This window comes from Linepithema humile, chromosome 1 (genome assembly GCF_040581485.1).
Source record: "Linepithema humile isolate Giens D197 chromosome 1, Lhum_UNIL_v1.0, whole genome shotgun sequence".
NCBI classification, from domain to species: Eukaryota; Metazoa; Arthropoda; class Insecta; order Hymenoptera; family Formicidae; genus Linepithema; species Linepithema humile.
The window spans coordinates 32,685,754-32,702,568 of record NC_090128.1 but is presented as its reverse complement, the minus strand read 5'-3'; the positions used below and the strand labels follow the sequence as shown (position 1 = coordinate 32,702,568).

At 41.9% G+C, this 16,815-nt stretch overlaps 2 protein-coding genes across 3 annotated transcripts in view; one reads left to right on the top strand and one right to left on the bottom strand.

The window, feature by feature from the left end:
* Positions 1-16,815, bottom strand: part of LOC105670992 (tubulin monoglutamylase TTLL4) — a 152,262-nt gene that overhangs the window by 95,173 nt on the left and 40,274 nt on the right. For both annotated transcript variants that reach the window (XM_067347977.1, XM_067347978.1), the window contains exon 3: positions 5,884-5,955. The gene's annotated coding sequence lies outside the window, so the exon portion shown is untranslated. The remainder of the gene's footprint in view (positions 1-5,883; positions 5,956-16,815) is intronic.
* LOC105679442 (uncharacterized) lies at positions 13,150-15,017 on the top strand. The gene has a single exon (XM_067347431.1). The coding sequence runs from the start codon at positions 14,008-14,010 to the stop codon at positions 14,539-14,541; it is 534 nt and encodes a 177-aa protein (XP_067203532.1). The 5' UTR covers positions 13,150-14,007; the 3' UTR covers positions 14,542-15,017.

Genomic DNA, 16,815 nt, shown 5'->3' with positions numbered 1-16,815 from the left:
TTCTTACGGTGTTCTCTCTCGAGCGGAAATTGCCGCCGAAAAGGAGCAACGCACGCTCGGTGATTCACAAAAAAAAGAACTACGAAATTACAAGAGACCTACACGACGTTGAAAATATTGAACAAACTAAATAGCCTTTCTAGATTTCAGGGGTCATCGAAACGGAAACGCGTAATCGGAAGTTTTCGAGCAAGTAATTTGACTGGGTGTACCGTTCGCTCTGCACTTTTTCAGGCATGAAAGAATCTAAAGTGCATCGTCACACGCTTGACGCAACCTTTTATAGCTAAATATGCAATCAATTATTTTTCTAAATAAGCATTGAAAGTATACCAGTAGCTAATTATTGCCAGTATTATTGTCATTTACAGCCGCCTTACCGTTTCATTAACGGTCGATAAAAAAAATTACGTATACGTCTAATAATACAGCGCAGCGGGAAAGAAATGCATTCCACGGAAATCCGATTTCCCTCCCAGACACGCAGGAACCGCATACAAAAAAAAAAAGGTAAAGGAGTCTCACACGCGAGAAGAGATACCAATTTCCACGCACGCCACGAAATCACCTTATAATAACACGGAAGGGATTTTTCCCCCCTTCGCGCCGTTGTTCATCACGCCAGCGTAATGACACGGAAGATTTCTCCCCCCGCGCGCGTTGAACGCCGTTCCTGCGCGAAGGATAAAAGAAGTCGTGCCACCGACGTACGGGGAGATTATAATAGTCATTAGGCTATTTCGGATGTTACAAGAAGGAAGAACAGAGCAGAGGGGCAGAATAAAGGAAAGAAGAGAAAGAAGGAGAGGGGAAGAGGGAATCTTGCTGGATGGACCACGGTTTTTTGTGCCCCTCGGGGGTTTATAGCGTCGACGAGGCACTTGTTATAGCAGTGGATGCACGTGTTCTAATGGATATGCCGGACGCGGATGAAAAAAATGTAGCTTCTCTAGGCGTAGGTTGGCGCGGTGAGGGATATCTAAGAGTCTCGACTTCGGCGGATAGACGAGATAGATGATGAGCTCAAGGCGCGCAGGACCGCATTTGTCCGCTGATTTTGAGAAACACTGCTCAAATTTATTTAAAAAAATTTCAAACGAATGATTATTGCACAATTTTCTCTAAAAAATAGGATAAATAGAAATTTTTTTACTTTGTCGAAATCATGATCTCGTAATTTTTTACAACGTAAGTTGATGAGTTTATGTGACTTAAAAACACAAATAAAAAATATAAACGACTGTTTAATTATTCATCAAAACGCAGATCTTAATTAACTTCCGTAATCTATATTCAAAAGTCAACATTTATTTCTAATAATTATTAATTATGCTCAAATGTGTTAAACACTGTGATGCATTTTAAGACATTTAAAAAATTTTAAAACATCTTCAAAATTTTTGTAAATATATTTTCATAAAATATCTCTTGAGTTACTTACGCAGTTTGATATTAAACAGTAAAGAGATTTATCACAAAAATTATTTAAAACACTGAGTTATGCTTCACACGTTAAAATTTGTTGAGATAATTATGATAGCCATAATGGAATCTGTAGGAAAGACAAAGCTGCAGCCCTGCAAGAACGTTATCTGACGCAGAAATCTTCGAAGGGCCCTCGTAGTCCGGGGCCTGCTCCTCTCTCTCTCTCTCTCTCTCTCTCTATCTTTCTGCGCGCATCTCGCTTTCTCCCGACGCTGCTATGACTCACCCTTGCACGTGTTCAATTTCAGCCCCTTTGAAAGCTCGTTCCTTGTCCCGCTGGTCAGGATCTTAGAGAATCCTCGCTGCCGGACCCGAATGAGGTCCTTTCTCGGCCAACCGCTCCGCCCACAGGACCCTTCGCGCACGAGAAAAGGATCTCGGGCCAAAGAGACCCATCAAACTGCTCCTCCACGTGTACGTAAAAAAGATTCCGGACGGCACAAAGACGAAGGGGACGCCGTCGGCGATGGTCGCCGTATCGTTCTCGCGAAAAGTCATTGTCGCGCCTGGCGTTCGAACGAGCATTTTAGAATAATTGTTATCGTACATGGGCGATTCGGGGGCGAGTCCAGACGGCGCGGCAGCTCTCAAGGAAATCGTCATCGTGAATCGGCATCGGGCGTTTTGTGGGCCCGATACTCAATGAACGTCAATAAATTCTAATAAATTGCGCGGGACGAAATTAAGTGCCGCGTTGCAGACGCAGACGTTTTTGATGATCCGAAAGAATTGTGAATGATGCTATAGAAATAAATTGGGACTGCGTCTCTATAGTCAATTTTTATCGAACGCTTTCGCTTGATAAATAAAAATTGTCAAAATTTTACTTTGGTTCGTATTAATATTATTTTAAATATAATCCAAAACACGTGTCAATTCTATATCTTTAATCACATAGATATTGACAGAAACCAATAAGTAGTTTTAAAAAACTATCATTACATAATTGTTAGTAATATGATTTGTTAATGGAGATTATTAATTAGTACCTATACATTACGAAATTAATTTACATATGTTTGTTCAACGACTTTCTCCTTGCACAAAACACTCTGATTTCCATAATATATCCTTCTCGCACCATTTGCTTCGGGACATCCTAACTGTCCGTTGCAATTTTCTACGCTCTGCGAATCCAACGGATTTACGAGCTCCGCGCATCTGCGATATCTCTGAATCCGCGTCCGGCTCCGAAAAATAAAATAAGACTTATTCGACGTGAGTGCACTACTCACGTGCGGACGGCGCGCAGCATCGCAAAAAAAAAAATCGTAAAACGCGAAGCGCAAAAAGGTCCGCGAGCATTCCTGTTCCCGGAGAAGGACGAATCGAATAGACAGGATACCACGATGACACGGTCCACGCTAATCCCGCGACAGAAATCCTTAAGCCGCTACCGGTCATTCGGCGGCGTAGGAGGGCGGCAGGAAGGGCAGAAAGGAAATATATAATTTATAATGATAATCCTTTAAGAATGGATCCGTGCCCCAACGGCAGATTCACGGTCCTGCGACCTTCAATGCGACCCTCTCTTTCCGACACTCTTCTTTCAAATCCCTCCCCCGCTCGATTTTTTCTTTTTAATCCTCGGTAGAGCGAATCACACGAATCGATCGAGCATGCGGCAGTTTCGTCAGAATCTTGTGTTTACATAGGTGCGGGACTCGCGATGAACAGCTGTTTATTTAGGGGCATAATGGCGACTCGTAAATGGAAACGGATCTCCCGAGCATTTCTCGACGCGTGGGACCTTCGAGGATATCGTGGGGGACGACACTGAAAGAAGCAATATTGCCGCGCAGTCCTCCAAGCAGTTTGCCAAGACTCTCCAATTTGGTGTACCGAGTAATGTTTGATATTAGGATCCGCGTGTTGATCTTGGAGCCTATTAAGCTCATCGTATAAACGCCTTGACGTCTTTGACGAAATTGGCGTCGCGTAGATTTCGATTTGAGCGTTAAATGTCCCCTTTTGTGTTGAGTTTTCAACAAAATCTGGCACGTGCGATCACTTAATTAATACTTTTATTTAAAATTCAAATAATAATCGGCTGAAACAAATTATTTAAAAATATGTGTGCGTGTGTATTGTGAAAAGTATTTTTATACTTCATAACATTGAGAGATTCTACTTTCAAAGATAGAGATTACTTTCTACGAATTCAAGGGGGATGCTGAAAGAAAATACGGACTGGCCGTTCTCGGTATTGTACGGAAGCAACGAGTGAGAATTTCGAGGGTATCCCGAGCGAAATTTATGCGTCACGGATACAGTCGTCCGCGAGGGAGTTCTTCCCCTTTCTATTGGCGCATCCAGGATGACGAAATTCGTCATTGAAATATACGTGTCGAGACATCGCGCGAGAGAATTAGGACACGTTCTTTTAGAAAGAGGGACTCTTTTTTTCACACACAACCCCGAGGATGCATCCACCCAAAACGTTAGATTCGCTTTTCAAGCGTCGTCGCGGCAGGTCCGTCGTATCCGGCAGGATCGCTTCTCCTTTGCGCTAGACTTCGGAACGAGACCTAAATACTGATCTGCGCGGAAGATCGTGCAAGTTCCAACGTGTTTTGATCCGCTGAAGAAACTCGGTCAAAAACGCGCAATGAATGCTTCGTGCAGGTTCGAACCTGCACCGACGGCTGCAACCTGCGGATCGGCTCGAAGAAGTCCGTCGCGAGTATTTCGAGTTTATGTAACGCGTTATATAGAAAGAAATCTTTTCGTCTTTTGTGCAAAACGGCGAAGCGTCTCCCGACTTGTTCGAACCTGTGAGAATCGGCTTGGAAATCTTTTCTCCGCAAGCATGACGCAATCCATGCTTTCATTTCTTATATTCAAGTTTATATATATTATATATTAAAAAAATATATATATATAATATGTATGTTTATAAAAAAATTGAGTGTTGATACAAATAAATATATCATAGAATTCTTAAGAAAATAAGAAAAGAATCCGTATGCTTTTGGAAATATCACAGAGTGTTGAATCTCTTTCATAAATGATCAAGATAACGCATAATCAGGACGGGAAAATCTCAAATTACACTACTGAAAAATATTAAGAAGCAGTGTGTCAGATCGTGCAGATAGCTCGCCACAATTCATTGCGTTCCACCGCACCGTTAATCAAACTACGTATTTCCCGCTCAACCTTTCGGACCCGCTAACCCGGAATCTCAACCCTTTTACCTGCGATGCACTAAAAGGGTTAGCGGAAACTCGCGAACAATGCGGGAAAGCGTTTCCCTTCCGATGGGATGCACCTGTGAAAGGGTTGAGTCGCGGGACGAAAGGTGTCTCCGAAATCAAACTCCGTAAGGTTGACGACAAGTGCGATTAGCGAAACACTCGTAAGCTAATTTGTTTTTTCTTTTTCGGCAAAAACATACAAACCGATCACTCTGATAATTTTAGTCGCGCACCTGGCGCCGCTTTGTGAAAACTTGGAAAAAGGGCTGCGCAACGACAGCTGCGGAAACTAAGTTGCACACCCGTGCAGTCGCTGATGCACGCGGCAGGTTTTTCCGGTGAGAAACGAAATGACGACGACGGCGACGAATCAACCCTTGAAACGTCTTGGATTCCCTTTCAATTCGTTCGATTCGCTCGCGGCGCAAGATCGAAGTGTCGCCTTTTATGATTGCGTGCTGCGCGCACGCACATGTGTGCGCGCGAGGGCGAAGGGGCTCTTTGTGCGCGCGATTGACCCTTTCTACCTGGATCATTCTCGGTTCTCGACCCTTGGCGAAGGGGGAAACGACGACGAACAAACACCAGCCGATGCTTACCCCGTACGGTGGCCCATTCAAACGATGCAAGATATGCATCTACGGGCCCGAATAGGCCCCGAAAATAACGAATTTCCATCGAAGATTTTCGTGATTTTGAATAATATTGCATTCACCCTCGTGTGGCCCGCCTTAACCCCCTCCCGGTACCGCTTGGACGTTTCAAAAGGGAACGAAAGGGTCCTTCACTCGCGCGCATCGCGGCTTTATGGGTCCGGCCCCTTTTTATTCTGCCCACGGAAATTCCCCGGACTGGTCCGCGGGGACAAAGGATTCCGCGTGGTTTTCTGACGGATGGACGAGAGCGAAGCGAAACGCATAAAGGATTTACTCGCGAAGGACGGATCGCTCGATCGTGAAGAAGCGGTGAAATATTCAACGGCGTCTTGTCCATCGCGTGAATTTTTTAACGCGAGAACGTACTTTTATGATTGTTGTGTGTTAATAGTATTTTTTCTTTGCGTTTCACATTTGAGAATTAACAGATAATATAATGGTAAGCGCGCAAAATATAGCCAGAAGATATTGTTGGCACGCCTGCTGATATTAAATTCAGAGCGACGAATATTTAGCATGCAAAAAATATATATATGTGGACTCACCAATACTGATGCGCGAGCTCGTCAATCTGCTACAATCGTCCTGGGGCTGTGAATCCGCGCGCTACTGCTCACCTGCGGCAGAATTAGAGAAACGTTAATTCACGAAATAACAGTGCGTTTTATTGTGCGTATGATAAAAGACGGTCCGGTCCGGTCCGATGGCCGCCGGATATAAAAAGAAGGGAAATGCGCGGCAAATTATAATAGCGCATGCACTTCAACGCGATCATTAAACGTTTCGTTGAAGACACGCCGAGCTTTACGAATTATATCGACCAGCCGTAAAAAAAGCTCGTTAGAAACCATCGAGCGTCGTCCCCCGGTAATTCGAGATATAATTCGACGCGATTACACACGGTGCCGCCCTAATAACCGAAATTCGTATCGACTCGCGGCCAGCATCCCTTAAAAAATATTTAATAAGCGGCGAAAAAAGCGTAATATCGCGGACCGACTATAAATCCACTCCGTTTGCCGCGAAGCGAAGAATAGCACCCGTTAGGCTAATCATCGTAACGAGCGCAATTAAATAATAAATTTTATAAGCTTTAATAATTAGTTGTAGCATCCGTGCAGAAATATATTGTATGTTATCTTTTATAGATGTCTAAAGTCTTTCATTCGCCAAATACAAAACATTAAATTCTGTTTTTATTATACGCTCAACAATGTAATAAAATTGCAAGTTTGAGCTAACAACAAATTGATAATTAAAGACGATAATTAAAAAATAATAAAGTTTCCCCGCTGAATGCCGTCGTGCGAAGATGTAATTCGTGATAAGTGATCGATACGGATTATTCCCAAGTATAAAGAGAGAAAGCAAATCTTTTACGGGCTCGTTGCACGCTTTAATCCAGATCCAGTATGCGAGGCGAGAGATAAAATTCCAATCAAGAAGATCTCTATCTGGGAACGGCATCTACCTGTCGAAAACGATTACCAGCCTCGTAGAAGGGAGAAATAAAAAACCAATACGGTAGTCGTTGGACTATTTTTCGCCTCGGGCGCAAACGAGATGTCCTCCTTTTTAGTACCATCCTCCCTTGACGCACCCTCGTCTCCTTCTTTTTTCTATCAGATTTTTTCCTGCCAGATTATCTCCACTTATTAACCCCGATTTTTCTTCGAAAAGAAATCATATAATAAAAAGATAATGACTCACATAAGAACAAAATAAAAAAATTTTTGCTGTACTAATTAATAAAATATATAAGATCCGTAATTATATTGTACATTTACCATTAAATGTGCTCATCTGGCTGCGAGTTTTATTTGTCTCATCACAAAAATCACATACAATATGCAAAGTCTAATGGGATAAAAAGAAAAGTGTAATATTACGCGCTTTTATAATTGCCAGTGCATGTAGCATCGTGCAATTTGCGTCGAGCAAATCGACTTCAAGACTGCGCGCAAGAGAATTAACAGTCTTCTTTCTTTTCTCTCTCTCTCTCTCTCTCTCTCTCTCTCTCTCTCTCTTTCTCTCTCTGGGGTGCGCACTCATCTGTAATGGTACCGATTTCAGGATCGAGATAACCTGCTGCATCTGTACACCAACCGCGCGGATGCGGTTACCTTCGCCCTGAGAGATAAAGCGAGACGAAGCTATCTCGGCAGCAACCGCGGCAGCTCGTTCGGATTTCGTTGTTCCACTTACGAACAATGCTATCGGGCATTAAATCCATGGAATGTTCTCGGTAGGATATTTTATTACCCGCCTGCGGAGTGTTCCATCGCGGTGGAATCGTATCGCCTTTCGATTAAAAGCACCATCGCCAAGAGTAGATTAGGATCGAGTTTTCGGCTGGCCTTTAAATCTCTATGATAAAGCGTTTCCCGTTTTTTATTATCCCCCGTGACACGCTCGGCATTAAACTCAAACTAATTTGAGCTCAAATCACATTAAATTATTACAAAATGTAAGATTAGAAAATTTTCTACAAAGTTAAAATTATTTTCGCGAGTTAAGCTTAAAAGCTACACAAGATACACATTTTTAGAAAATTAATTTTATATAAATTTAATCGAAACATTAAAACCGCAGCATTTCTAGTGCATCCAACAACTGCAAAATGAAATATTTTTGTCCCAATTTTGTTTTCAAAATTATTCACCGTATGAGACAACATCAAATTTTCGCTAAAAAATTTAAATTTATTGCAGAATCTATTTGAGAAATATCACGTTTTCCTGTGCAGCTTTGTGCGCATTACGAAATACGGATACTGCGCGTATCCTTTGTTTCGTCCCTGCAATCACCTTGCCAATTTATCCGCAGCCAACTCAATGAACCACAAAGGAAACCATTAATTAAAGTCCGCTCGCGAGAGAGCGAGCGGGCGAGCGAGCGAGCGCGGTCGAGTAACGTACGTCAGAAATTTTCAACGAAACCAACCGGATTCACGGTGGGCGCCGTGAGTACCAGGTCGAGTTATCTCGATCTCGAAATCGGCACGATTATACGCAAGTGCGCGAGAGGAGGAAGCAGAAAAAGAAGCCGAGGAAGGCGAAAAGAGGAAAGAGTGAGTAAGGGAGTGAGAAGGTGAGAGAGAAGCGCGGCGAGACGAGGATGCACTTCTGCTTGCACCTGCCGGTGACGTCAGAAGGAACTTCTTGTTTGGGCCTGCTCAGCCCCGGGGGTCACCACTACTGTTTTACGGTTAAGCCTGCGTGCGCGAGCTCTTCTTCGCCTTCTCTTTTTCCATTCAACCTAACCGAGAGAGCACCCTTCTCTCTCGCGTCCACATGCAGCATCTCATCGAACATGTATGAACAAGTCGGACTTTATACGCGAGCAGCAACCGCGCGCAAAAAAAACGCTGCGGTCATTGCTCACGTATTAATTATATGCTAATGAAAGTTCCATGTAAAATCGCGCGCTCTGAAATGACCGCCAGGATCTTTGCAGCAGTTGACGAGAGGAAAATAGCGTTCATCCTCTATTACTCGCTTTTTTTTTCTACAGACGCGGTATCTACATAAATCGGGTTGGACGCAGCTCCACTCCAAAAAATTATCTCATATAATTATGCGGTAATTTATTTTCGCATGTAAAAAACTGAAATTACACGAGTTTTCTCTTAAGTCCTTCATACGGCAATAAAATTTTGTAGGGACTTTATAGAAATTTTTTCTTGAAGTAAAAATAAGTAATTTATATTTTTACATCTATCTTTATATACATTCCACATTTCTAAATCAATAAAACGATGCCAGCTGCTCTCATTGTTATGTAGAATTCGAAGAAGACTCATCTATCTGCAGACGTTACAAATAGACACACAAAAAAAAACGCACGCGCGTGTCCTCGAGCCATCTTTTAGATGCATTCCACGACGCGCGTTCAGCCTGATTATTCAGACGTTCGCGGATTCTTTTTCTCGTCGGTTAATGACGTGATAAGCGATCATTATCCGCAAATGCCAGAGGTAGCGTTTTAATCAAGATCGTGTCATACGCTCGTCTCTAATGTTCGCCACGGCCGAATGCGAAGAAGATCGCGCGTTCCACCTCCGGAATAAACGTTTTATCTGATGGGACCTGCGACACTCGTCCCGCACGCGATTTGCATAATCTAATACCTTCGTCGGCGGCGCGGAATAAATATAGAAATATGACGAGCTGTTTCTGTAGGATCCACCGCTCTGCAATTTGCAAGGCGTAATAACAGCTTTAGATACACTATGCAAGTTTCACGGAAAATTAAGAATTATCTCATATAATTATGCAATCATTTATTTTTGCATGTAAAAAGTTGAAATTGTACGTACAAATTTTCTCTTAAGTCCTTTGTACGGGTTGTCCGTTGCAATAAAATTTTGTACAGACTTTATAGAAATTTTTTCTTAATACATTCGTCGACGGCGCGGAATAAATCTAGAAATATGACGAGCCGTTTCTGCGGGATTCACCGCTCTGCAATTTACAGAGTGTAATAACAGTTTTAGACCCTGTGCAAATTTCTCGAAAAATTAAATTTTTCCTAATACTAACAATTATATCAACTGTTTCAATGCAAGTTTCAATTATATCTATTCCTAAATTATTTACTTAATTATGTTACTAAGATAAAATGCATTTATTTATATTTAGCCAATTTTTTCAGAAGTGTTTGTTTAAACAAAATTTAATCTTATAATTATTTATTCATTTTTTATAGAAATTAATCTTATGGATGCTTCATCATAAAAGCTTGGTAATAAGTACATGATAAAAATATTTTATATAACGATTTCAAAAAATTCAGAGTTAAGAAAGAATTTAAAAACAGTAGTCCATTAAAATAATATAAATTTCGGTGAGTTTTATCAAACTATGGTAATGAAATTAAATAAAACAGATTTTTTGAGTCCGTCTCTACCGTGATCCTATCACAAAAGCGTTATCGTTGATATATATCAACGTTCAGAAACTCTCCAAGCTGTAGTCAGAGATCGTTAACGCCCGAATCGCGACACGAAATTTATGTCGAGTCGTTAATGAAGCAGAACATTCTGCTAGGGAGTGCAAACGTGTCTTCGAAATTTGTCATGTTACACGCGCCGTGATTCTTCGCTACATCGGGCAATGTATTATTATCGACACTACAAGATGCACGCGTATAAATTTTCGGCCGGCAAATATGAGCGGCGTGACTTAAATTCCCAGCGGGGACCGTTTTCAAATCGCTAGTGTCTCTACGCTGTGAACGACTAAAACGATTCATGAATTATTAATTCCACGTAAGATGCCTCCGGGACGACGTGTGTGCTCGCGCGCGCGCGCGAAAACACACGGGCGCGGCTTTAAATCAGGACGCGCCGCGCGAACGGTCTCGAATTAATTAAAATTTGACGGTCGCGTTAAGAACCGGTTGTAAAGTCTATCCGATCGGACCGGTGTGAGGGCGCCTCTGCGTGAGATGAGGATGACCGAGGGCTCCTTCGATTGTTAACGGCGTTAAGGGAACGAGCGCGAAGCGCGATCACCGGGCCTATTGAAACAGAGAACGTCCGCGCGCGCGGATCTGCTCGCAAACCGGTTTAAATCCGCGGCTAACAGGAAACGCGCGAGATTACCCGTTTCCTCAATTTTCATTAGAGAGCCGCCTGCTGCCTGCGCGATGATACTAGCGTGAGTTCGCGCTGCACGAGATAGAAACGTTCAAATTAGAAACCCTGAATACGATTGATTTCTGCCAACTAAATCGACAAATAAAACAGATCTTTGCAAATACTGTATCTCTTACTTCTATTTCATTTTTTTCCCCCTACTAATCCCGCGTGAACGGAAATAACGGATTGGCAAGACTCTGATTATGAGTTTGTGTCGTGGTATTCAGCAGGCGCGAGCGCGACACACTTCACTGATCGGCTACCACGTGGATGAAACCGGTCGATCGATATGCCCAACGATCCACGACACTTTTAAATTCCCTGTTCGTACATGAAAGGTCGACGATTTTTCGGCCAAATGTGGAACGAGGCGAAAATCGAAGCTTGTCGAGTTAAAAATAAAGGTGAAATAACCATTAAGTAAATTACGACATAACCACCGATAAACTTTGAATACATATCAATACATATCAAATCAATACTTATATTTAAATTGTAAATTATGCATAAAAACCAATCAAAAATATAAAAAATACGCGGAGATATAAATATTTTTACATATTTACGTATTAAATTTGAGTTTGCATTAACGAGTCATAAATATTTTTTGCACATCCACATTAAAATAAGAAAAATGTCATCAATAATTTCTTGGAAGTCGATTGTTAAGTTGAAAAAAATCGTCACTGCAATATTTACATATCACATCTCGGACACAAATAACATATCACACTTGCAAATGATGCCTAAATCGTCAGGTACCTAAATCGTTTCTCGCCGCAAATAAAACTCTATGAAGGCACGCTTCACCTGCCCTCCGATCCTGTATTTTCGAAACGCGAGTGAAAACAAATAACCTGAGTGTACCTGTCCTTCGAGGGGGCAAACAAAGTTTGCTCGCGATGTATACCTATGCCTGGGTCCAGCTCGGCAGGATCCCTTCATGATTTCACCCTCGATAGACTGATGTTCAGGTGCATCAGTCGAGCGCCTCTAAGCCGCCGATGACATTACGTTTAAATACAAGCATAATTATAAGATTTCTTAAATATAATCTTCCCTGTAATATGTATATTGTGTGCACTTGTATGTAAAAAATCGAGATAACATCATTTTTGAATGATAAATAAATAAATGATAAAAATAAAATCAATTGCAGTATAAAATATATTATTTTTATACCATACTATTATTATTGCAAAACCCTACAAAAATAAATTAATTAATTGTGCATGTTTATTAAATACACTTATTTACCGAGTGCTAAACGTATCAATTACTGTTCACCTGACGTTCGTACGCCGCGAAACAGGTTGTCAAAAAACCATCGCGTAAAAAAAGCTAGGGCGCGAGGTGAAGAAAAAATTCCTCACAAAACTTCCAGGCTTTTTTATGACGGTACAGCTAATGGACGCATCGTGATCGTGTCATGAAGACAAGAGGCCCAGAGTTTCGAGATAACAAAAAATCCGGTTGGAGGCGTATTTAATAGCGGGGGTTGCCGCGCCGTTCACGAAGCGTCCAGACGCTTCTCGGCTCTAAATCTCTCGAGTACAGCGGGGTAATGAAGGAAGCCGGGGCACATTATTACTGCACGTTAATTACTATAACTTACCGGCTAGCTGTACGCTAACCCTTTGCCTCAAAAATTCTCAGCAACGATGATCGCAGCTAAAGGAAGAATTTCAAGAGCTGAGGGGGATCATCGATCAAACACATAATTGTATAAAATCATTTTTGTAAAAATAAATTAATTAATTATTAAAAAATAATAAATTTTTAATATAATTTCTATATATTTTACAATTTTAATTATAAAATATAGAATATAGTAATTAAAATATTTTCAATAAGTAAAATCACACAATACTTTTGATTTAAAAGACAAAGCACAAAACTCTGCAGAACCGTGCCTGACAAAAGAATCTCTACAATGCGAATGCACCTTGCGTCACGCTATTTCGCGTGTCGAAATTGAATACACCATCGATCGTGTATCTTCCTTTCTTACACGAGTTAACGTAGTAAACATTATGTTTTTCATGAATCTTACAATCTTTTAAAGTACAACACATAATTAAACATCGAGCATTCTTCGTTTACATCATTATCTTCATTATCATCGATGTCGTGTCTAACTAGTCGACTTGCTACCCTCGGCTCGCATCAGACTTGCAATGCGAGACGCAACAAGTTGGACGTTCCGTACTCGGTGTAAAGCCGACGACACAAAATCCGTTTCACCTCACGCGAGCTCGCGTGACGCGCACGAACGTGTTCGCGACAAGTTCGAGCAAGTTTCGGGAAGGAGCAACGCATCACCCCCTTCTTCTCGCAGTATAAATCCCGGTATTCTATCCTAGAAAAAAAGACCCCTCGGAACCTAAGAAACCGGAGCCGCGGCGAGACGGAGAAAGAGAGGATTCACCACGTGAAAGGTCGAGCGGGGGTGATCGTAGGGGGGTTGTGTGTGCGTTCGTATATGTACGGCGCGGAGAGACTCCTGCGAGCAGGGTGCTGTTGCAAGGGGACCGAGAGATAGGTGGTGGGCGACCGGGCGGCGAAGGCGGCGGAGGGGGAGAACCGACCGGCAGATGGTCGGCGTGGACCCCGCGACGTGGGAAGCTCCGAATTCTCCGAGTTCCCACAGCCAGAGTGCACCTGCCTTCCCCACTCTGTCACCCCGTGGCAGCCACGGTGGGGCTATATAAGGACCAGGGTTGCACGCGCTAAGGCACCATTCGCTCACTAGCGTTTCGCTCCACAGAGCCGACCTTTCCAAAAAGCGCACTCACCGAGTACACGCAATCCTCCGCTTCCACAATTCATCTCCCGCCAAAGTTCCTATCGAACGACAGTCCGCGACCACGTGTTCCGAGTTTCGACAAGTTCAACGGAAGAAACCGGTTCAGTGTACGTGGTTCGAAGGGAGGAAGAAGCGCTGACACGCAGAGAAAAAGAAAGAGAGAGAGAGAGAGAGAGAGAGAGAGAGAGAAAAGAAAGAAAGAGAGAGAGAGAGAGAAGAAAGATGGCCGCCACCATGATGATGACCGAACACGTGCTGTACGACTTCGAGGTCAGCGACGTGTTCGAGAACGAGCTCAACGACAATCTTTACAATCTGAAGATGTCAGAGGACAACAAGACCGTGAACAAACGGAGCAAGAGGAGGCGCATCCTGAAGCCGCTGAAGCCGCTGCTGCGAATGCTGAAGAAGCGCACTAGCAGCAAATACGCGAGCGACAAGCGTCAGGAGGCTGTGCCTCAAGTCGAGATCTTCACCGAGGAGGTTGACAACCAGAACAACGCCAACGAGACGCTCGAGTGCAGACTGCTGCAGGAGCTGCGGGATGCCGAGGAAGGTGCCGCCATCACTGTCTGCCTGGACGGCCAGATGACCGTCGTGCCGGTTGTGCCTGGTCAGTGCTACGTGCCGGTGCACTTCGCCCACACCCACGCCGGCGACTTCTACTGGACGACCCTAACCATGGCCGATCGGGACCTGTGCTACAAGGAACGCGCCTTCTCGCAACACCAGCTACCGGAGGTGCAAGTGGCGTGAGGCGTCGTCGTCGAGAACAACCGCATCTACCTCAACGGCGAATCCGAGATTCGGAAGGAACTTCCTTCTGCGAAAGCAGAATCGCATCGACTTTGCGTCCTCGTGGTCGAGAGGACGCGCCGCTGTCAACAGCCGAGGTGTGCGGCTTAGATAAGAACAAGAAACTGTGATCTTTAGATTGTATTTCATGTAGATTTTAGAGATTATGTCATTGACAACTGACTGAGACGAGCATTCCTCGTAGATATAACGGAATTTAATAAGATATACGTCAGAGACGTGCTATATTTTTCCTCTTTTTTTTTTACATTACGCGATGTAATCGCGTTTGTGATATTTGTACCTAGTACATATATATACAGATTTAATTATTTCGAGATTGTGATATCGCGCGGCTTTAACGTCAGCAAGCATCGCTGACGCTTTCCTATGTCTTCCAATATGTTTGTTTGAAATAAATGTTACTGATAAGCGAATATACTTTGTATCAATTGATTCACTGCTCCCTTCCACCTTAGTTTTAAGTGAATAATTTTAAAATTGATATAACATAAAATCTTTTTTATTTATTTTCTTAAATATATTTATTTATATTTAAAGTCATCGAAAAAATTTAGTAAACTTGTTATATTAAAGAGATATACGAAAGAGTCTCTTTAAATAAAAGTTTACAGATACTCGAAAATTCTTATCATGCATAAACTAAAACATCGACAAAAAATCAGTCTGCTAAAGTCTATTTGTATCTAATTGTAAGATTGGATTCAAGAAAATCCTTCAAAGGATGTTTTCTTCCTGTCAAAACGTTGTACTCAGCGATCCGAAGAGTTCCGAGGGCAACTGAAAAAGATTTGACCAGGCATTTGATATTGGACTAAAGAAACGCCGAACAAAATTATTTCATAAAGAGTGAGTTTACGCGGGAAAATTTCTCGTAAGGTAACATATGAAACGAATATAAAGAATACGATTGTCAAACGTTACTATTTAAAGAGCTTTAAATTTAATTATAATTTTCCAAATTTTTTCTATCCATAAATTAAATAGAATTATTGTGTTCATATTTTACATGAATTGCATGCAACTTTACAATGTTTTACAACTTTTTATATTACAATGCAATGATATTTTTACGTAAATAAAATTATGTTACAGCTATAATAAATTTGGAAATAAAGAGAGGAAGCAAAATCGTATACAATAGTTCATTTAATCAAAACCACTGCATAAATATGAATCGATTTCGATAGTACGCACACGTGTTGTCCATATGTGACAACCACATGTCCACTATGGGGTAGGTAGGTTAAATGGGGTGCATGTGAATTCACATGATTTTTTACAGCGGATGCGAGGGTAACCTCGACCCTCAAACCAAAAAATAATAGAAGATACCGCGATGATCTCGGCAACCGTAAATCGGAATATAATAGAATAATCGGAAAAGAGAGTGAATAATTTATGAATTATTCGATGGGGTTAATTCAATTCTGTTTACTTAATGACACTCCACTGTGAAGGACCGATATCAGCTGACGCTACGACAGTTTATTTAATAAAAATGTAGTCGATCTAGCTGCATTAACAATAATTTGCTGTATCAATAAAAAGTAATAAAAGAAATATTCAATGCCTATGTACATGCCTAGTTTTTTTTATAAAATACAAATTTCTTCGATACACTCATTAATTAAATAAAATAAGAAAAAATAAAAATGCAAAGAAATATAAATCAAAAATGTGGTAAATTAATTAACTTTCTAAGCAATTTGTTTTTTTATGGACTTTGCAATTGACAAATCAATCGGATATTAATTTAAATGACAAGACAGCAGACGAAGTGTCTAATATAATATGTAAAAAATAATTGTTATCTTTCTTTGACATACATTTTCTTTTTAGGTAGGTATGCCTGCCTAAAATGGGGTAGGCAGAAAGGTAGCACCCTGTAGAACAGGCAACCCTTCGAACAACCCCGTATTAGATGTAGACTTGCACCCGCGCAGGGGCAGAGGCTTTCTTTAGCGCGCGCCTCCACTTAAAGGAGGTCAGAGCGCAACTCAATGATACTAAAAAAGAAGAGAAGTCCCGCCCGAAATGTATCAATTACGCGAATTATTTTCACCGGCGGCACCGCGACACGTCGATTAAATAAATTAATTCATTATCCTCTTACCGTTGCCCCCCACCGCAGTTCCTCACCTCATTTACGGTCGTCTCACGGCTATCCGGATCGCGTAAATTGGACGAAACGGGTGTGTCGCAACCGTTCGA